General features: G+C 34.4%; 1 protein-coding gene across 1 annotated transcript in view; it reads right to left on the minus strand.

The window, feature by feature from the left end:
- Positions 1-22674, minus strand: part of LOTGIDRAFT_122204 (hypothetical protein) — a gene marked incomplete at both ends in the record, with an annotated part of 38188 nt that overhangs the window by 5838 nt on the left and 9676 nt on the right. The window contains 41 exons of the mRNA XM_009059446.1: positions 120-223; positions 652-925; positions 1199-1417; positions 1772-1926; positions 2242-2377; positions 2779-3137; positions 3481-3709; positions 4028-4164; positions 4650-4831; positions 5173-5270; positions 5678-5911; positions 6187-6384; positions 6585-6673; positions 6916-7066; positions 7401-7489; positions 7776-8097; positions 8531-8691; positions 9081-9292; positions 9631-9956; positions 10284-10436; positions 10785-11059; positions 11492-11696; positions 12073-12333; positions 12808-13102; positions 13634-13752; positions 13987-14208; positions 14648-14794; positions 15142-15330; positions 15951-16103; positions 16360-16494; positions 17051-17234; positions 17480-17580; positions 17990-18158; positions 18440-18663; positions 18946-19179; positions 19331-19453; positions 19921-20154; positions 20696-20852; positions 21398-21609; positions 21953-22131; positions 22248-22467. Coding sequence (XP_009057694.1) covers positions 120-223; positions 652-925; positions 1199-1417; positions 1772-1926; positions 2242-2377; positions 2779-3137; positions 3481-3709; positions 4028-4164; positions 4650-4831; positions 5173-5270; positions 5678-5911; positions 6187-6384; positions 6585-6673; positions 6916-7066; positions 7401-7489; positions 7776-8097; positions 8531-8691; positions 9081-9292; positions 9631-9956; positions 10284-10436; positions 10785-11059; positions 11492-11696; positions 12073-12333; positions 12808-13102; positions 13634-13752; positions 13987-14208; positions 14648-14794; positions 15142-15330; positions 15951-16103; positions 16360-16494; positions 17051-17234; positions 17480-17580; positions 17990-18158; positions 18440-18663; positions 18946-19179; positions 19331-19453; positions 19921-20154; positions 20696-20852; positions 21398-21609; positions 21953-22131; positions 22248-22467 — 7866 coding nt within the window. The remainder of the gene's footprint in view (positions 1-119; positions 224-651; positions 926-1198; positions 1418-1771; positions 1927-2241; positions 2378-2778; positions 3138-3480; positions 3710-4027; positions 4165-4649; positions 4832-5172; positions 5271-5677; positions 5912-6186; positions 6385-6584; positions 6674-6915; positions 7067-7400; positions 7490-7775; positions 8098-8530; positions 8692-9080; positions 9293-9630; positions 9957-10283; positions 10437-10784; positions 11060-11491; positions 11697-12072; positions 12334-12807; positions 13103-13633; positions 13753-13986; positions 14209-14647; positions 14795-15141; positions 15331-15950; positions 16104-16359; positions 16495-17050; positions 17235-17479; positions 17581-17989; positions 18159-18439; positions 18664-18945; positions 19180-19330; positions 19454-19920; positions 20155-20695; positions 20853-21397; positions 21610-21952; positions 22132-22247; positions 22468-22674) is intronic.

Here is a 22674-nt window from a genome sequence, read left to right on the forward strand (position 1 = left end):
TACATTGGATTCCAGCCTTTTTGAAATTGAATTATAAACTAAATAGCAGATACAATACACCAAAGCCTCGATCACAAGAACATTAAAAAATAAACTTACAATCCTAGAAAGAAACTCACCTTGATAAAGAAATCTAACTCCTCCTGACCAAGATGGCTCTGATCTTGTTCTAGTTTGATGGTAATTTGCAGTGAGAAAAGTAATTTATGTTTCTCAAATATACCTGTAAATAAAACAGATTAAACGTTTCAAATCTGGATTCATAACACAGTTAGTTCAAATCCAAAGAAAGTGGATCACAAACCATATTTAGTGATGTAGGCATGTAAAATTGGCATCCCTTTCCAAATAGTTAATATTTCACTTGGTGCTTATACCAATTTTTGGAGGATTAACTTAATTCTTTGGGAGCAAAGCCCAAAACCATTTGATTGATGGTAAAAACTGCTGAGATGCCATTCCTCATAGCATCTTCCTGTCCTTGCAAATTTCAAATCTGAACTTTTGATAAATTGTATGAAATCTAAACTCTATAATGTTCATCAGATATACCAATATCATGTAATTTGGTGAGCCAGTCACATCCCTAGGTTCCATTGCGAACTTAAATTTGAAATTTTATAAACCCTCGTGAAATGTAAACCTACTTACCAGTACAACCGTAATTATAAACATTATGAGTTAATGTCTCCATGATGTTACGTAGACGTTTGTGGAGAATTGAGTCCGGTAAACTCTTCTTTAATGAAAACTCAAAAACATCGAGATACGATGCCAAGGAATACTGGTACATTGTGTTGACAAGCGACATTTCCGCCAAGACGAAAAACAAGATGGCTCCACGCTTAGCTGCAGGTCGATATCCATCACGAAGTTTCTCGATATCGATGGCCGTTTCGGCTCCTTGTTTCAATTTAATTGACACCTGGGGAAAAAAAATAATGTTTATTGATCTTTCGGTCTATTGAACTCTGTGGCAGATTTTTGGTTCTATTATACTGAAGACTGATTCTGAGACAGATGTCGCTAGCAAGACTGTCTTGACAATTTCTTCTAATCACATTAATTGAAATCAGTTTTTATCTTAGCTTTGTCACTGATTCCTAATCTTACGAGGTAACTTCCTACTCCCCATTATGAGACTATAGCATAACTCCCTCAAGTCTTATATAAACTATAAACCAGTAAAATATCTCACCTCTGAAGCCTTAGTTTTAGTTTCTTCTAAAGTTTCCACCAACTCTACATTATCTAACATATTTCCCTGAGACGTGGCCAATTCTCGTAACAATGAATCTTCTAGATCTTTCAACAATCGTTTATTAACGCTTGTTTCTTGGATTAATCTTTCTCTCTGTTCCTCTAACTCTTTACGTTCATATTTAACAATCACACTCAATAACTGATCTTCTAGACCCTAGGATTAGAAAATAAACTAAATTATTTACGTAATTAAGTGAAAAATCCACATCTGCTTTGAGTCTTACCTTTCAAACCCAGTTTCCTTCCGTCAATGATACAGGTAAGAGGGGTAGGCATGGAACAAACGCCTAGTCGTTCGGATGTGACATTAAAAAGAGGTCCTGTGTGCTGAGAGTTGGAAATCAAGAAACATAGACTTATACTGCTATCATGGCCAAATTTCCCTCATTGCACACTGCATGGTGCTGCCAATCTTCATTAGCCTGAACATCTGCAGAAAATGTGAACATAATTTTGTATTTCATTTCATTTGAGTGTAAACTATTTATCAAATCATCGTTATCTTTACCTTAAGTGTAACAGTATAGTTGATGACCATAGATTTACCGAAGACGTTCGGACCGTATTTAGGGTTGGCTAGTTTGGTGTTGAGATACAGACGGAAATTAGGATCATAATCTACTTCTTTATCACCTAACATAACAAACTCACGACCTTGACCTCCTGCAATACACATTCAGAATATATAATTAATCATATCAAAAGGATAAAGAAATGAAGCTTAATGAAATTACTAGAACCAGACATGGCAAGTATGATGATATCTTGGGCTAACATTGAAAGGAAATCAGAATGGCGTAAGATAAAACACAGGCTAAAAAAGCATGTTTTGAATCTCTTAATACAACAGACCAATATCAATTAAAGGTTAAAAAGAAGCCAGGACTGATACACGTACAAAATTAGAATAGTGTAAATGGAGGTGTACCTGATATACAAAGATTAGAAAACCTCTTTTGAATCAAATCTAGACCCTACCTTTAATATTTCTCTCCAGTACGTTATCAATAACAGGGTCTATATATTCATCTACATCTTGAAATAGGAAGGGAAATCCATATTTTATAGCCAATTCTAGTTGTTTTAGGAAATCAGGATCATTAAATGTACACACCTACAATAACAAGATATCATTTTGTCACCAATATTAAATTTAAACTTATGGTATTTTGTTCATTCTATAAATCTGATTGTTATAGAGATAATAATTTTAACCAATCAGAGTAGGCTAGCTATCATGTTTCTGACAGAATAGAAATTTGATTGGTTAATAATATCACTTTAATAACATCAATCAATCAATATTAGTACTTTTTGTTTTTGAGTCGAGGGCCAATATCGCACATCGAAACCTTAAATATCAAATGATGTCCTTCATCAACATTGGGTCCAATCACAGATCACAGAGTTGCCAGATTTAAACAATGTAATATGAAAGGTGATGTTTGAAGCAAAACAAAATCCCACATGTCTACAGCGAAAGCTGGCTCAAACAAAAAGAAATAAAGCACTCACTTTCAAATTATTAGCTTCTTCTTTCTTTTTAATCCATTTTAAAGCCTGTTGCTGGGGGTCGATACACATTGGGAAGCGACTGGCACGAGTTGTTAAAATACCGTTCTGGATGGACAAATCATCTGGTGGCAAACCTTCAGACGTCCATTTACTGATCTCTACATCATTGGTCAACAAATCTTCCAACTTAAACGGATCGCTGAGTGGAATTTCCCGCTCTTTTAAATCATTCTTCCATTCTTGATAAACTAGGTCGTTACGGAATTCCCAACTGAATGCACCCACGTAACTAAGGAAAGCAGAATTTAACAGACAATCTCCCAACAGACGCACTCGTTTATTTTTCAATTCCTCTAAATCTTGTGTCCATCTGTAAGGGAAAGATTATTATTGTAAGTTATCAGATTGTGAAAATGAAACTGTTACAGCAAAAATAATCTTTAGTCTTATTCACAAAAACTTATGTTGATCTTAACCAAATTAGGTTATACATATCTCATTACCAAATGACCCACAACATCATACGCTGTAAGTTATATTACTTGAGGTTCAGTGTATATGATATTTTATTTTATTTACACTCAGTGTTCAAAGTGTTAATATTCACTTTATCTGATTGGTCAATGACTAAAATCGATGTCAAATAGATGACCTAATTCAGAATAGCATAGAAAAACTCGTGAAAAAAAATGGTTTATAAACTTTTAACCCACCTGACATTTTCAGACCCCAGACCAGAAATGAGTTTATCGGCAGCTCGTAATCGACGTTCCATAATCTCCGCCTCTTCTTGTAGAGCTTTCTTCTCAGACATGGCCTCCTCGTATTTCTGGTTCAGTTTGGACAGCTCTGATTCCAGGGCACTGATTTCTTTGGTGATTTTATCCAAGTCTCGTTTAGCTTGATGGTAGGATCTTTCTAGTTTAGCCACCTGAATTATGATATACAGACAATTGTGAGTACAATATATAGACACAGCTTTATAGAACAATAATCACTGGTTAAAGTTTTATTCAATGTTTCTTTAAAACTAAACTTAGAATATCTTAGAGAATAAAGATTAAAAGTCTAATGAAGTTATAATTCTTTGACCTGCATTACTGACACAGTGAAACCAGGTTAAAATCCAAAGGTGACATTCAAGCAACTGTGCATTCCAATGTCAACTCCTCGACCTGCACTTACAAGGTGAAACCAGGTTGAAAAATCAACAGATTATATCAAAATTTTGAGAATTCCTTCTACTGACCTTTTCTCTCTTAGGCTTGATTTCTCTGGCCACTGAACAGTATCCCATAACAGCCTCCACAAACTTCAACAGACCTGCACCAGCTCGACTGACAGCCTTCATATCAGCTGGGGTAGTGTCCATTTCTTTTAATAAACCTACAAACAGACATTATCAATATTAGCCCAACTAGTTCCTCAGACCAGAGCAAAGATGATGCATGTGTTGCCAGGCAGGGTATTCTTACTTACTCTTCTGGACACCTAATACCAGTTTTCATTATGAAATCTTTACTTCATTATTGATTGATATACTTCCTCATGTGAATAGATTAGCTGCTACCAATGTTTTGCCAATATGCTGTTGGGATTTTGGGTTTCGTCTTGCGGTTCTGATTGTAACTAATTGGTTTATGGATGTGATTTCGATATGGTTATGACAAGACATAAATGTCATTTTTTAAGTGAGTTAAGCACAAAATTTGGCACAACTGTTGGTATCTTTTTAAATCAGGCTGAACTATTAATGAATCTATCAAAACCTGTCCGAATATTCTGTAATGTCCCTGTGCCCAAGCGAAACCACAATACAGACGAAGGGTTTAGATTTCTCTTTTGCATATTGATTAATTTTTATATTTTACCTTTAACAGCAGCAGTTTGTTTAGGTGTAATTCCATCTACGTCCATTTCAGTCAGCGATTTTAAAAAGTTCGCCTCCGACATCATACCCTTGGCTGATTTCCACGAGACTTCTCGAATACCTCTCATAACAACGATACACTCACAGACTGTCTGTACCGCTTTAGGCGGCTTCGCAAACGACCTGACAAGAAAAACATAGGTATATCAATAAATTCTTCAATGGTTCTAGGGGACATTTTGGTCTAGAGATCAATGAAATAGCAGAACACAAGTTTTACTTACAAAAAATTTTGAAAAGTTGTCAATAAAATAAGTTACAATAAAACCCAGGAGTAGTATAAAATGATATTGTGTTCCATTATATAATAAGACTATTAAAGATAACATTGTAAGAAGAATGGTCTTCAACTTCTCATCAATGGAATACCTGAAGCTGAGCCACTCTTTTTTGATCACAATAATTTTTCTTTTTAAATACTCTCCAAACTTTAAGTCAGAAAAGACAGAAAATTTTAAACCAACCTGATTTCAGTGACGTCTGATTTCTCTAAATCTTCTAGAGCTATTCTGGCCATTTCTAAAGCTGGCAATGCCTCAGCTAGAGCATCTTCTGCCTCTTTCTGTAATCACAAAGATATGTAACATACGTAGAGATTATGCCTTGGATTTCAAAACATAACAAGAGTTAAAGGACTTGTAATTGGTTGGGAATGCCTTGATCTGTGTGTGTTTATGTGCACATAGTGCCTCTGACCAGTTTCATAATAATCTACAGATCAGATTGTCAATCAATAGAGGCTATAACAATTACTTTCTGAGAAGGGAGAAACTGGTGCGCATTATATTCACAAATATACTGTATATGCTTCTGTTTAACTTAACACCTACTAATGTTTAATTTCTTGCTTACATTTTTAATGCAAACAAAAATCCAAATTATTCAATGCTGCTCAAAGTTTCTAAATTTATAGATTACAAAAATTCTCTAAAAATTCTCCATTTGGAAACAAAAACAAACTATGTCTACCTTTTCTACAACAATAATCTTATTCTGTTCCTCAATTTCTTTCCCTTTTTTCTGGGCCATTTCTTTCTTCTCCGTGGCTTGTTTGGTACCGATAGCAATTTCTTCCAAGAGTTCCTGACAGGCTGCTGTTTTCTCCCGTACCGCTACCTCCTGGACAGCAAGTTTATCACTGAGAACCGCCAACATGTCGGAGGCATCTGCAATCTTTGATAAACCACCTGCTAAACGTTCACACTGAAAATAAATGATAATATTAAATACACTATTAAATGGCAAGTATAATGCACAAGTAGGCTTTGAATTACATTTCATCCCATTTCCTTGATTGTACCATCGTGTTTTCAAAGCATTTGCAGTTCTATTTTGAATAGTTTTTCTGTATAGTGTGTCTAAGGCCTACTGTTTTAAATTCACAGAATCGGAAAATTCACTAAAGATCAGAAAGGTGCATCATGGGAATAAAGTACAATCAAATCTTCTAATAGATCTGGAAAATCAAGTCTACAAACCTGTGAAAGAATATATTGATCTTTCTCTTCCAGTAATTTGAGATAAGTATTAATGAAATCCAAGTAGTTTTTGGGTGTGACGTAGTTGTTACGTCTCAATCGCTGCAGAAACATTTTACTGTAATGGCCGACGCTGGTATGAACCAGGACGATATGAGTGACCAGATTTTCACGATGTTCGTCAGGTATCAGATTATTCTGAAATAAAAAAACACGCGTGAAAAATACATGAACAGATACATTAAAAAGGCTACAATATGATAAAAAGAAATCTAAGTAATTATACTAATAACCAAGTATCAAAGATACATTTGAATCATCTCAAGGCAAAAAAAATATATGATGCATTCGAAAATGGCATCTACACAGGGTTGAAGAATTGATAGATTAGATGATACCTCAGGTGATATAAAGACACTAGCTACAGCATACAGAGCCTGTTCTGGCCACGGGAAAAACCAGTCAATACTAGCATTGTTCACCATACCTACAAATATATACACATTGGTGATAAAACAATATACATATTTATCTCATAAAAAAGCTATCTTCTTTAGGCTCTTTCAATTATAGCATTCATAATTTGATTTCTCAAATTGTTTCCAACTTTCAATATTTTCTCTTGCCTAGAATGAGTAAAAGACAAGAAAAATATAATTATTATTCTTCTCACTGAATGAAAAAACTTCAACATTATCTTTCTATCCCAAAATTATCTTCTAATCTTACCAGGAAAGTTACGACATCTAGTTCGTAGTGTATCGCCTACAGGTGACATCGCCATGACAACATGTAGGTTATTGGCACATTTATTAACGAAATATTGCCAGATACTTTCTCTAGCGTGGGCGGCTCCATTCTTGATAGCTTCATCTCGTATCTACAATACACAAAGGATATCAACGTATTTTTTATTAACAATAATTTATTACTTAAAGAATATGAATAGGGTCAAATAAAATATTCTATATCTTATTTTTCTAAACCTGAATGCACAAACTGTTTCCATTGAGGAATGTTTTGCTAGGACAGTCGTATAAGCCTACTATATTTCTATTTGAAACTGTACAAGGGTACAGGACACAGTCTCAAGAACATAGGACCTCAGTCTATTGTCCCATCAGAATGATTTTGGTTAATGAAAGAACTTGTGCCATCAGAGCCCCCGTCTCAATAATCAGCAAATTGATAATTCTGATAAGAAATGGACTTACTCCACTAATAATTCCCTCTTTTTCATCATCAGCATACAAAGCTGGTACCATTCCAGATGTTAACATGTTGTTAATCAATTCCAGGAATCCTGCAAATTCACAGAATCAAATTTGAAATTATTGAAACCAATGATAAATTGGAGTAAAATACTCATGGCTGACTGTGGTATATCTTGTTTGCTCTTTCAGATGATAACCCAGACTGCACCATTAGGATTTTTAGACACTTGCATGTATGACAATCTTTTGAAATTTTTACTTGTCTTTTACGAAATTTTTTGAATTTCATTTATATTTTAAGTTCCTTAGATATTTTCATAAGCTTTTTTTCATTCAATTGTAAAAAATTAAAAAAAAAATTATTTGTATTCCTACCTTCTTCAACAACATGCTGATCCGTGAATAAAAATGAAACTTTTTTATTTTCTGTTCCCAGCATGTTGTATAAAACTTTGAGATCATCTCTGAACGACGACTCGCTGTAACCTCGACTTAACGTGATCTCAAACACTTCACATCCAGCAGTAAAACTAGCCAATCGACATAGAGATTGTTTACCACTTCCTCCTACACCAACCAATAGAGAGTGGCCACGATCCATACGTAAAACACGATGGATTCGAGTTAAATGTTCCAGGGCATCGTCAAACAAAACTAGATTCATTGGTGTATGACTTTCATTATATTCTTCTAGAATCTGAAATAGAGAAATGCGATGCTTATGTCTTCCCCAAATTCTTTTCATTCTTCCTGCATTCTTTTGTAAAGCTTACCATTCTTTATTTCCAGTTCTACATTAATGTCAATAGAGGGAGCAATCCATTTTATTCATGGATTTCATCTGCTCATAACAATTTGCAAATGGCTTGGTTTTCTAAATATTTTCTTAATATCGTTCAGTTTTAACTGTGTTTTTAGACTTCGTTAAAAAATGCTCCAATGGAGAATATCTAAAATTGGTTGGTTGGTAGTTATCTTACAAGTTAACGTTCGCTTTCAGCAAAGCTAATATCTCAGGCTATGTAGTTGGTTGGAAATGAAATGAAATGAATTGAATGGAGTTTTACGTCCTACTCTTCTATGTAGTTGGTTGCCAAATGACAAATTCTAAAAATTAGTAAAGTACCCACCTCTTGAAACAATGCTTTACTAGCATCATAATCTTGCACATCTTCATATAACCGTGGTTCACTTTCCTCTAAGGCTGTACGATAATCACCAAACAGACACGGATCACGTAACACAAACTCTGTACTCGAGTTGAAATTTTCTTCTAAGAGGCCCTTCATAGCTTTCTGAAATACATAGGTATCTATTTTTATATTGTGGTCTGATAAATACAGCATTTAATAAGAGTTGTCTCCCTTCAGAAAAGAGTTGGAAAGCCTGAAGAACCTATGAACAGGTTTATCATTGAAGTATTGTAGTCAAACCAAGGGTTCCTAGGTAATCACAGCTTCTGGGTTTTGAAATGAAATTCTACATCCTACTCTTCTGAACCTAATTGAACTATGAAGATGGGCAATGCCATGTAGTGTGCAATGAGGGAAATTCTGCCAGGACAGCAGCATTATCCTTTTTTTTTTAGATTTCCAACTGTTTAACATACACAGTCTGTAGCACACTGAACCTCGGTTTATTGTCCAAGATCCTTGTATCAATAATAACTTTAATAGCTACTCACATTGACTATTTCCTTGTCTTGTTCGTTGATCAGACGATCACCGATGACACGGAGACACTCATTACGCCATACTCGCAGGAACTGCTCTGGTTTCTGGAACCTATCAGGAGTGGTAAGACACAATCCGTTGTAAATTCGGGACAAGTCACGAAGGTTGAAGATGTAGTGAAATTTAGACGGGGTGGGAGGTAACTCTTTAACGATCATTCTGAAATATATAATAAGAGATTTTTTGTAATATTTCAATCATAGTAAGTTAAAAGTGTGGTTAAGAAGTGGGTGAAGGAAGCGTAACTAGCTGTCAATCAAATTGTCAGGTGAGAAATTCTTAATGAAATTGTATCAACTTAATACAGAAAAGAGGAAAAAAAATTAGGTTTTAAGTTCTGTTAAAATAGTGTTCAAGTCATTCATAACTTGTGATGCTAGCAATCTTCAGCTTAATTTGAGGTTTCATAGAAACTTTCTAACTATACACAATAGAACTTCAGAAACTGTTTAACAATCCCCTATATACATAATAAAACAACATTTTAATTTCCTTACCCATATAAAGTCATAGTCATTTTAGTAATGGATGAAACTATATCTTGTATTTCTTGAGGGAAGGCCTGGGTGTGGCCCTTTAATATAGAATAGTAGATACTATACAGGGATTCTTCACTCGGGAACGTCATGTTGAATACACTGAATAACGACACGAATCGAGGATCCGTTTCATTTCGACCTCCACCAGCTTTACCCATAGCAGCGATGTATCCAATATCTTTCAAATTCTTCCAGTTCAAATCTTTACCTCTATCATAAATACCTCCACGTTCCAACAGGAGTTTTAATAGAGCTATAGGTTGCTGGGTTCCGTACGTATCAACCTACAAAATAATACGTAACTTTTACTTCTTATTATTCAGTACCTTATCTGGTAACAGTGGTAAGAGATCAACCTTCCTCTATCAAAGCCATTTGGGATGAAACCCTAAACCTCCGAACTAGCAAGTTAGCAGAATTATAAAGCCATAACATCTCTTTTAAGCTATAAGGTCCTAACTCGTCCATAACAGACCAATTGGATGATTCAGACTATAGCGAGTAAGTGCCTCAATCACTGAGCTACCCCTGATTCCTAAGAAGACGAAACCTAAGACACAAGTGCCTAAAGACACCCCCGAATCACCACAAAAACACGCAATGAACCTTACCTGTGGCATGTTCATATCATCAACAAATATAATCAATCTCTTTCCCATTGGAGGTCCGTATGTATCCTTAGTTCGTTTCTCAACGTTAGCTTCTAAATTACGTTGAACATCTAGTGAGGTAGTACGACTTGAGAAATTCATATTCAATAACAACTGAAAGGTGGGAAAATTTTGAATATTAGACGTTGTGAAAAAAATGAAATATGTTAAAAAAAATAACTCGAGTCATAAAAATAAGGGTGTTTTTCATCCAATTCCATCTTGCATAATTACCAATTAGTGCCCATATGATACAGACATTTTTCTTTCGACTTTCCATACTTAACTTCAAGATAAAAATAATACTGTATGTTTCTAGTCTAAAACATTTTAAGTCAGCAAATTTCAAGCTTTCTCCTTATGTGATATAGTTTAAGTTGGCAAAATATCAAGAAGTTTTCATCACATGGTCAAAATTTTACCCTAACCAATAACAAAATTTGAAAAGTATTTTCTACTTACATGAGCATCTTGGTCCATACCACGAAGGAAGTTAGCCGTGGTAGCAGACTTGGATGTACCAGTCTCACCAATTAATACCACTGGACGTTTGATCTCCACCATTAATTTAATCAGCCATGTTGTACGAACTGTATCAATAGTAGGTACCAAGATTTCGTTAAATTTCACTTCTGGATTATGGATGTATTTGGGGACAAGTTTAGCCCACGGAATCCATTTCTTCTGTTCACCATCCCAGTAGTATTCATACAGTAATGAAGATTGAGGTAGTTCTCCTGTGAATTAAAAATTAAAATATTTCTTGAGTCTGAAGTGCCAATAATATCCAGTGACAGTGGAATAGCTCAATCGGTAACGAGTTGGATTGTCGTCTGCTAGGCGATTAGGTGCCGTAGGTTCAAGTCCTCATGGTAAGAAAAATTTTGATGCCTGTGCTTCCAAGAGTCTACTGGCTGTTCACATTAAAGATACCTCGACAGTTGAAAAGCAAAGAAGAGAAGGATAAGGCCGTCTTCAAGGAAAAATTTCCCTCATTGCACACTGCATGGTGTTGCTTGTCTTCATTAGTCCAATTAGATGCAGAAGTAAAACTCCATTCATTTCAATTTCATTTACCAACTCTATGTCAGACTTTCCAACCTACCTCGGTCAAAAGTAAAACCCTTTTTGAAAAAAAATTTTGAAACTGAAAACTGAAATGTACATACCTGGTCCAGCCTGTTGGTCATCATCAGTAATCATTGTTAACGAAGCCAGGTATTTCACGTAAGCATCAAACTTGGTACGTCCAGCCTCTAGTAGACCAGCACCAATAGACCAATAAAGAGCCTGGAGAAACAAGGCTTCTAGCTCTTCAAATTCTGGGATTTCTTTAGTCAGCAGGGCGTTTAGCATCATACTTAGTTGAGTTACCTAAAATATTAAAACATTATTCTAATATGGATACAAAAGTCGAATATGTTCTGATGCCAAATTAAGCCAAACTGATATCTCGAGAAACATGGTGAAATGTCATATTCAGCCTTATTGCTTGATAAAAGGTGACATGAATTTCATTTGGAGATTTTAAGTTTAGTATTATATATGATATAGAATATCAGATGTCGGAATTCTGGTGAAAATTCCCCAACATTCCAAAACAAAGCAAAAACCAGAATCTTCAAGAAAGATCCTGCTGCTAAAATCAAGGCATATATAGCCTGAAAAACATTTTCCTGAACGAAATGAAAAACAGAGTCAACAGAGTAAGATTTGAAATATCCTAAAAATTCTCTGAAATCTAACTTACCATATTAAGATTAGTCAGTGGTACGATAGTCTTGATCTTCTCTTGTTGCCGTCCTTCGACCACTCCCTCTACTACCATATCAATCAGATTGGGTACGTATTTCTCATAAAGACGGTTCAGATCATCTTTCTCAGATTTACCACAGTTACGAACATTCACCCATTTATCCCAGTATGGCTTGTAGCCCAGATTTTTAGGGTCGACGTAAACCATACCGCAGCGTGAAATCGTAGCTGGTGATGCATATTGTAGATCATATACCTAGGGAACAAGATTTAATTAATAGCAAAATATAACTAGGATGAATTTACAAGGTTGTCAGTCTAAGATTGTCAATCTCATTCAGGGAGTTCACATAGCTTAAAATGTTTGGCGTTAAGCTTTGTCAACTCAACAACTTTCAAAGAGTCCACATATTTCTTGAGAAGAATGAAAGTGCCTATTACATCACCAGACTTATCCATCCCAAAATAGAACGATTGTTTATGTAGCAAAAGCCACAGTTAATTTTTAAGTTTGATGTTGCGCATGTCTGCCTTAACTTGTTTTTGCACTTAAACCCAATTATTACAATTTAATTTTAAGTTGAAGTTAAATAAAAGGGTTGATAGAACCTTTGACAAGACCCATTTAAACCCCTATGAATTGCAAATTTTGTGATGCCACGGCTTGTGTTTTCTAAGTTTCGGAAAATGTCTGCTCTCTCCCCATATGAGTGAAATAAACTCAGCATACCTCAAAAAGTAAGGCACAATGTTTCTGTAGTCGAATACGTTCACCGTTAGCGAGCGTCATCAAACGATTATCATCCATGACAGAATTCATATTTTCTACCCATAATGCATCAACATCTCCGTCAAATACGATATATTTCTTCTCATTTTTATCTGTGGGTTTGTTGATTTCACGGAAAATATTTGAGAGCAATCCGTCCGTCCAATCTCGAGTGGCTGGATCTAAGATACCATAGAGTTCAATTACACTACGATCTTTAGGATTGATGGTGAACAACTTGGTTTGGATTCCTAATCTGAAATATACACAGCAATGTAGATAATTGAGATTTCATCAAAGGAGTTTAATCGTGGTATTGGTAAAGACTTTAGGCAATAACTATCATGACAAGAGAACCTTGGTCCAGTTTTACAAAAGAATTTGTGCTGAATTTTAAAACAGGAAATAACATACTTATGGTGAAATCAATCGTTCGATTTTTGTGGAACCTGCCCTGAATTATATTACTTATAAAATGAAAGAAACAAATTTTTTGATATAACAAGGATAATAAATTACGTTCTCGAATGAGCATGACATGACCGTGATTTTTCAAAATTAAATACAAAAACATAAGAGTTCCTTAAATTTAATAAATGATACAAATTTAATATATATTTGCATGAATAGTGTACAATTTTTTACGCTAAAATAGGCTTGCCAGACTTGTTGATTTTTTCGCTGCACATTAATTACGGTGACAGATTTTTTCAGATATACTGGAGGGTAAGAAGGGGTGCGGATTATACATGCTTTAACATTATATTAGTCATTATATAATACGTACCGAGATTGAGCCTGTGAGAGTGTATTTATAACAACTGATTTACCACCACCAGTGGGACCAACTATCATAGTAGTATGACGTGTTAACATAGTTTCATACATCTGTACTACTTTATCAACCTACAAACACAACAAAATTTATCAAAATTAAACCAAATTTTGAATAATTATCAAACAATTTCAACAAAACTTATCACAATCGTTTTATAGACAAAAGAAAAAATTTCAGCCAACATTTGTTAAATATATTTTGCATGTCTTAAAATTTGGTCATATTGCCATAGTTTTAACAATTCAAGAATAATTCTATACTGTAACTCTGCTGATCTGACAATATGATATCAATGTCAAAACACGAAAACCAATCAAACTAAAGTCCCTTACCTGTTGAGGTAGTTCAATGTAATTATTTTCTTGAATCACGGCCTCCACTGCATCGTTGAAGTTAGGATAACGAACACGTGGACAGTCTAGTCCGGGGAACAAATCTCCAATCAGACCCAAGAATAACGGAACGTCTTCAAACACAAATTTAGGTAAGTTCATATCTCGTAAAGCTCTCATCAGTACCACATCCTGTAAGTAAAATACATTATATATTACTTTTTCTGACCCTGACTTGTCTTATAACCCTACTGCAAAAAGTCTTGATCAAGGACCAGATACTGGTAGAAAGGAAACTTGAGACCCTATTTGTTATCCTTTTAAAATCATTACCGAGAGGTTTGACCAAGGACCAGAAGGTAGAAGGTTCCTCAAGAAGACTTCTTATCCTAGTAAAATCATTGCCAAGGGTTTACCAAGAAGCAGCTGGTAGACAGGGTCCTCAAGTACCCAAGTTGTTATCCTAGTAAAATCATTGCCAAGGGTTTACCAAGAAGCAGCTGGTAGACAGGGTCCTCAAGTACCCAAGTTGTTATCCTTGTTAAATCATTGTATAAGGGGTTTGAACAAGAACCAGCTGGTAGACAGGGTCTTCTGATGACTGTTGAAGTCATCTGAAATAATATCTTACCTCTGAAAGATCTGGGGAACCTCTCTTTAACTCTCCAGCCATGACCAATACAGATTTCAATGCTCGTAAACCGAAATCATAATGATATTGTTTAGATAACTGTTCTTTAGCTAGTTTATATAATACTGTCATTTTCTTTGCTAATACCTGAAAGTAAATAGAGAACAATTGTAATCAATTATTATCATATATTTAACGTCTTATATTTGAAATTTTAAACATATTGTTTGTCCTGAGGTTTGTGTATCTGAAACATTTGTCAGCTGCATGAGATGAACTCTTGTCAATTAGCTAACATTAAGTTCTATTGTATAATAAAGTATATTGGAAAGTTAACCTCTATTTCTAAACCTAGCTGTCCTGATGAGGATTGTGTATAGCTAACACAATCATGTTGGCAGTATGAGATGACCTCCATTTCTAAAACGAGCTGTCCTGATGAGGATTGTGTACCTGAAGCAGATGTCAGAAGCTTGTTGCTGTTGAATAAATACCTTAGCCAGTAAGAAACCTTCAGAAAACAACATAATTTCACAGATCTGTTGTAGATCAGGAACTATGACTACCACAGGACGGAATAGGGCTTTCACTGATTCGGGTAATTCTGTACGACCAGCGTATCCAGGGTTCATGGTGATAAATATACCAACTCGGGAATCCAGGTTGATTTCTTGACCTTCAAACTGTAACAGATACATACAAATTATTAGATATATTATTCAGTCAGTGCTTTCCAGCTAAATTATTTCCCCCTACAATCTGATAAATCTCAATATCAATTACTGCTTACAGAAGGGTTTCCTTCTTTTTTTAGAGTCAAATTAAGCAAACTATTTGATTAATTGGTGTTTCTAATGAATTATCATGTATTCTTTATCATATCATTATGTTCTTATATTGCATATAATTTAGTGTTTTAACCAATCATAAATATCCATGTATGTACAGTCTGGATAAACAAAAAAAAAACTTTTTGACCTTTCTTGATCGGTCACTCATTGGATTTCTGCTGGTAATTCTCTTCTAATTTAGCTTATTATGAAATAATTATGGAGATGTGAGAAAAACTGTCATTTTTCCAAGTCATTTGAACACCTCTACTTTCTATTCATATAAGTATTAGCATTTTCATATTCATAAATTAAAATAAGGGAATCCATCTTTAATAGCCTCTTTAACTATATATAACTCTATGAGGCTAACCAATCTCTCTCATGGGAGATAACTTTTAAAAGACTTGATATTTTAAGACCACTGTATTACAGAAGTGATAATTTATAATATATAAAATAAAGAAACGTACGTGAAAGCGTTTGAGTTTAAGTAGTAAACCATTCTGTATAGTTTTAAGTTGAGTTGAGATGACAGATAATACTGAGACATCAATACGATTAAACTCATCAAAACAACCCCACGCACCACACTGACATAGACCAGAAAATATCTTTCCTACAGCCTACAAATAAAATATACAACTCGTTAACAAAATTAACATTATATACAAATTGAAAATATGTTGCCTAAAGGGATGTTGATTTGGTTGATTTTGCAGACATGTTGGACAGATTATTACCTAAATTGTCTTTTCTCTATTTAACTTGAATTTTTTAGATTTAACTCTTTGAACATTCATTAAAATAATAAAATACAGAAATGAAGATTTGAGCATTAATCAGTGGAATCAGTTGGTTGATTTTGCAGAGTTATCTCACCTTAAAATCCATGCCCTCTCCACAATTAGTAACAACACACAATAAACCCAGAGCTTTAGCTAAATCTTTAGTTGTTTCTGTTTTACCAGTACCAGCTGGACCTGCAGGTGCCCCTCCAAGATTCATTGATAATGCCTGGAAATATAATAGAGACACAACATGAATAATACAGATCATGAAATGGAGTTTTACTTTCTGTAAAAGTTGGGAAGCTGAAAGCCAAAACATTCAAGTTCTTCATTATCACCTACGGTGGAAACAAACCATTGGTCTTACATTGTTAGAGAACACTACATGGAAGTTTAAGTTTTGTCTGGGTAGCAGCAGTGCATAGTCTACTTCCATTTTCTCATAAATACAAACCATTGCATTTTGATAATGAATATTCATGAGCTATAATTAACCCCGCAAATGAGTATTCATGAGCTGTAACAAAATTCAAGCTATGAATATTCATGAGCTTAAATAAAATACAACCTATGAATATTCATGAGCTGTAACAAATCTATGAATATTCATCCACTGTTAAAAATACAACCTATGAATATTCATGGACAATAATAGACAGCACCGATCTGAGCAAGTGCAAGGTATATTCTGTCTGTAAGTGGACTAATAACCAGTTGGTCATTATATTTATAAATACAAACCAATAGATAATGAATATTCATAACCTATAAACTCCGCCTACCTGAGTAAGTGTAAGGTATATTCTGTCTGTTAGTGGTGTAATAACCAGTCGACCGTTCAGACCCATATATTCATACCCATACCCAAAATCTCCTGTACACTGTCGTATTAATAATTCATCAGGTTCTTTCTCCCAGTAAAATCTTAGCTGACTCTCCCACTCAAACTCTCGCGCATCCATAATACTAAAATAGTTAAACATTGTCATAAATTACAGGCACTGAATATATCTTATAATGAAATAGCCATTGTTTTTGCAAAGTAAACAAATTAACAGTTTATTCTTGAACAATTAATATTCAGTATGGGTCAAAACAATAGAGAGCATACAATTGAATCCTGGTGAATTGAACAGTTTCAAACTAAATGAACTAAATTTGATAGTTCTAGAATTTAATAATATCAAATGGAATATAACAGTGTTATTTACCTGTCTCTAACAAAACCATCTATAATATCTCTAGCATGTACATCAATAATTAACACAGAATTAAACTTTAATCTGTCATTCTTAGTCAGTGGAGATCGTACCTAGAAAATAATAAACATTGTGAGAAAGTCTGGTATAAGACAGCTTATCCCCATCCCAATTTTCATCACTGACAATCCTGATGAGGATTGTATATCTGAAACATGTGTCAGCAGCAAGAGATTATCACTAGACATAGAAATAGACACAAAAAACTTGGGCCTTAATCTAACTTATAATGATAGCAATTCAGTCATACAAATACATTGAGAAAAATAATGAAAGCACTAACAACAAAAATTGCTTTTCTCATCTGGACGATCAAATTGTCAAAAATGATGCGAAAACAATGAAATGATGCGGAAACAATGAAATGATGCGGAAACAATGAAATGATGCGAAAACAATGAAATGTTGCGAAAACAATGAAATGATGCATAGAAAATGAAAATTGTAAAAGCCTTGACGTACCTTGACTACCAAATCATCAATTTGACCATGAAGTTGTTTAGCGTAATCTTTCAGAGCTGTCTTCTTTCCCTTTTTAACTTTTCTAAATACATCTTCTACTTCCCATGTCCACCATACTTGATTACCAGCTAAACAAACCATTCCCTGATACTGCATCATCCAATCAACTCTAGAATACATTTAAATAAAATTGAAAAAAATATAAAGGAAAGAAATGTAACCAATCAAAATGAAATAAATCAAAGTAAAATGACAATGAATAGAGTGAAATGAATTGCTTTTACGTCCTGCTTTTCTAAGTTTATTTGCTTGTAAGTGCAAACCTCTTAATGTGGTTACAGTAAGTAAAGATGTCCTCTCCTTCTAAATGTGGTTAAATTCCTATATAGTAGGCCTTGACAACAATTGTTTTAGATGATATTTTCTCTTCTAACAAAAATTAGTCCAAACCTCTTAATGTTGTTACAGTAAGTAAAGATGGCCTCCTTGGTAATGAGACGATTACTTCTTCTCATTTCGTCTAAAACACTGGTCATCCAGTCTTCCACACGGCCCTCGGCTGACACAGTCGTACGATAATCCATCATTTCACCTTCAGCAGACACCATGGCCGTTACCACCATTTCATTATTCGCTCCTTTTTGGAATTTCAAAGAACTGATATTGTCAAACATCTAAAAATATGAAAGAAAAAATGAAATGAAATAATGGATTTAAAGGGATTGTAAAGAGGTTTACTAAACTTTTTATATGTATCAGGGACACTGATAGCATCAATTAACCATAATGAATAATTCCTCATCAAAAATGCCTCCAGAATGATTTTCTACCCACATGATTTCAATTCACCCCTTCTCCCTCTCATCATAACTACTCTACGTCTCATCTTTACCTTTATTTCAACAATTATAATATCCACATCCCATAATATTTTTACACTTTGACCTTTGACCTACCTTAATCATATGTTCTTGAACACATTCAGGATCACTACTACCCAGAATACTTAGCAACTCATCGTCTGAGATGAAGAAGAATCGTGGGAAGGCGTTACGTTTGGAATCCAGATAATCATTCAAAGATTTCTGACATTTCTCTAGACCGGAACTAAGATTCTGTAAGTCTGCAAGTCTGTTTTGAGCGTGACAAGCTGTTTTGATAGTCGGAACCTTAAATGTGTCGTTCATAATCTGAAAATAAAATATTTTGAGTAAAAACAAATCATTTAACAAAAAACTGCTTTTAAAAACTTTAATATAAATATTTCATAATGACCTGAACATTGGTCTGCAAAATTCTTTTTTTTTTTTTATCAAAAATCATTTCAGAGTGTCAGCTCACCTTTTTAAATGTTTTATCAATTTGGTCGAATTTTTTGGCCTCCTCTGGAAGTTGAGAGCGAATATCACCTCCAATAAATATTCCTTCTAAATACATCCATTTTCTCTGTACCACCATCCATACCTAGAAACATTTATATATTGATAGTCTTAACCTCAGAAATAATCAGTAAAATACGCTAGGAATCAACAATAAAGACCTAAAATTGACTCCTTTTGTATGGCTTAAACAAATTACTCCATCAAACCTAAATACATGATATTGAGGAACTAAAAAATTTTATTTTTGTAAAGTTTAATCTAACCTCAAGAAATCACCCTTGAATTTGTTGGATACCAACTTTCTATAATACTCATGCATCCTTTCGGATAAAGTTGCCAAACCCAAAATTCCAAGTAAACCATTGTACTATGAATGAGTCAACCAATAAAACCATACAATGAAATGAATGGTGTTTTACGGCCTCGGTTTATTGTCCTCTCCAAACGACTAGATACTTTTTCCATGTCAGCCCCTCTTACAATAAAACCATACAAGGCATAAAATATAATTCTATCAAACATGTCTCAAACGAAAATAAATTTACTTACATCTAATACTTCAGATATCAGAGACAATCCCTTTTCCCAGTTTTGTACAGAATTTAAAAACGGGCCCACAAATCGTGATGCCGACATGCTCTGTAGATTCATGGCACTATCGTCAAGTATTTGTAGAATATCGTCCACTGCTCCCAGTATGTAACCACGGTTACTCGTACCCTTCATGTAAGCCTGAACAGTAAATTTCATATTACTCCAAGTCTCTTCTACCTCTCGTACACCCTGGAGAAAAATAAATTAAAATTTTAAAAAAATGTGACTGATAAAATTTGTTACTTTAATAACAGGATGATGAGTTTACTTTAGACATACACCTAAATTTCTGTTTTGGAAAATTAAGTGATATAACGCAAGCAAACTGTCCTGATGATGGTCTGATGTCTGAAACTTGGATGGCAGCATGGTAGAAGTTCTATGAGACATTAAATAGCATTAATAAGAACACAAGTACAGGACATGGTTAAACATATCACATTGGAACAGTGTCTTATTACATAAATAAGCTTTATATCATTGTCTCATTATCATTGGTCTACAAACAGTTTCACTATTTCAAAGCCACCCCTCCCCTTCCTCCCCTCAGTCTCTCCTCATCCCACACAATTTCTAGCTTACCTTCTCAATGCCCATCTCCTTACAGTCCCCACTCCCCCCAAATTATATCCTACCCCACACAATATTTAACTAACTTTCTCAATGCCCATTTCTTTGCAGCCTGCCCCTTCTAAAATTACCCCCCACCCTAGATAGTTTTTAAGCCTACCTTCTCAATGCCCATCTCTTTGCTGGCACAGGTAACAATTTCTCCAATAGTTTCTTGGAATCGATGCAACTCCATGGCAAAGACATTAGCAAGGGTAAAAGTCTCAGGATTAATATCAAACTTCTGTCCAGTTTTACTCATCAGATCTTTCCAATGACTGAAATGAAACAAAACGAAACGAAATGAAATGAAAAAAAAAAAAGAAACACGGTAATGAACAGTTTTACTCATCAGATCTTTCCAGTGACTGAAATGAAACAAAACGAAACGAAATGAAATGAAAAAAAAAAAAGAAACACGGTAATGAACAGTTTTACTCATCAGATCTTTCCAGTGACTGAAATGAAACAAAACGAAACGAAATGAAATGAAAAAAAAAAAAGAAACACGGTAATGAACAGTTTTACTCATCAGATCTTTCCAGTGACTGAAATGAAACAAAACGAAACGAAATGAAATGAAAAAAAAAAAAGAAACACGGTAATGAACAGTTTTACTCATCAGATCTTTCCAGTGACTGAAATGAAACGAAACAGAATGAAACATATTAGATGTTTCCAGTGACTGAAATGAAACAAAACAAAACAGATTAGATCTTCCAGTGACTGAAATGAAACGAAACAAACCAGATTAGATTTTTCTAGAAACGAAACGGTTTCACTCAAAAGATCTTTCAGGTTGGTAAAATTTGGAAAAACTCACCGTTCTCTCAGAGCTTCGTGTTTCAAATCAACAAACAGTGGTAGTGAATCTCTGAATTCTTTCATCTTCTCTTCTAGAGTTCTAGCTACAGGTAAACTACGAACATCTTTAGGAAATTTTCGTAGAGTTTTCAGGAAACCTTCAATACCATCTTGTAGAATCTGGACGTTGAGATTGGCCCACAGGGTTTCAGCCCATTGTTCTCTCGCTGCCTGTAATTTATAAAATATTTGGATGTATCAGAAGATTTATTTTTGTGTAATTTCCTAATTCAAATGTGCTGGTATAAATCCTTAGTCGGTTTACTGCCATCAACTTTTATACTCCGTAGGTTTGTTTCTATATATTCTATAATTCTATATTCTATAATCACACTGTATACATACACTAACTGCTTAATCTATCAAAATATTTATTTTCTTTTTCTTTTTCTTGTCAAAGACAAGCTTAATTTTAAACTAATATTTCATTGTGCCAATTTACAGTTTACATTATGACTAAGTATTGGAAATAGAACTGCTTCACTATAAGACCGAAACAAAAACAAAATCTTACCAACTGTTCTTCATACAAGGCGTAGATCATCTCCAAGCCTTTCATATCTTTAGTAACTTGTACTAAATCAGGGTACATAGTGATCGGTAGATCAAATAGTTTTTCAGCGTTCGCTAGTTCATTACGTTGACCTTCATACTGAGCCACCTCCTGTCTAAATTTCTTCATTTTCTCCAGACCTATAAATAGAAGAAAGTTGTTTTAACGGAGCTTAACCAAAACAAATTTGTGAGAACTGAGGGTTCATTATAGCTAACAGTGTCATATTGCATAATCAAAAAGTTCAATTACTAACCTAGATCTAGGTCATTGCCAACAGCTCCCGGACCCTCAATTTTAAACGTCTCCGCAAATTTCTCTAAATTCTTTCGGAATTCTTTTATTTCATCTTGTGTAATTTCTGTGAATTTTTTCTTCACGACTATCAGACTAGCGTCGACATTCTTTGATTTTAAAACTAAATCAGCCCAAATTTCTGGCAGACGGGCTTGGAGATCTCGTTCAGCTTCAGGTACCTGCAGTTAAATTGTTAATATATCAAATATTGATTAAGGTGTTATCCCTAAAAATCTCAGAATGAATCCAAATTAGTCTGCTTAATCAATGCTGGTCATAAACCAAAATCTAAACAATTGAAGAAAGCAGCAAATAAGTCAGCCATATTGGTATGTGTATCACATGATGCACAAACTTTTATTGTTGCTAGAAGAGGAAGTGCCAAA

The sequence above is a fragment of the Lottia gigantea genome (genome assembly GCF_000327385.1).
Source record: "Lottia gigantea unplaced genomic scaffold LOTGIsca_39, whole genome shotgun sequence".
Taxonomy (NCBI): Eukaryota; Metazoa; Mollusca; class Gastropoda; family Lottiidae; genus Lottia; species Lottia gigantea.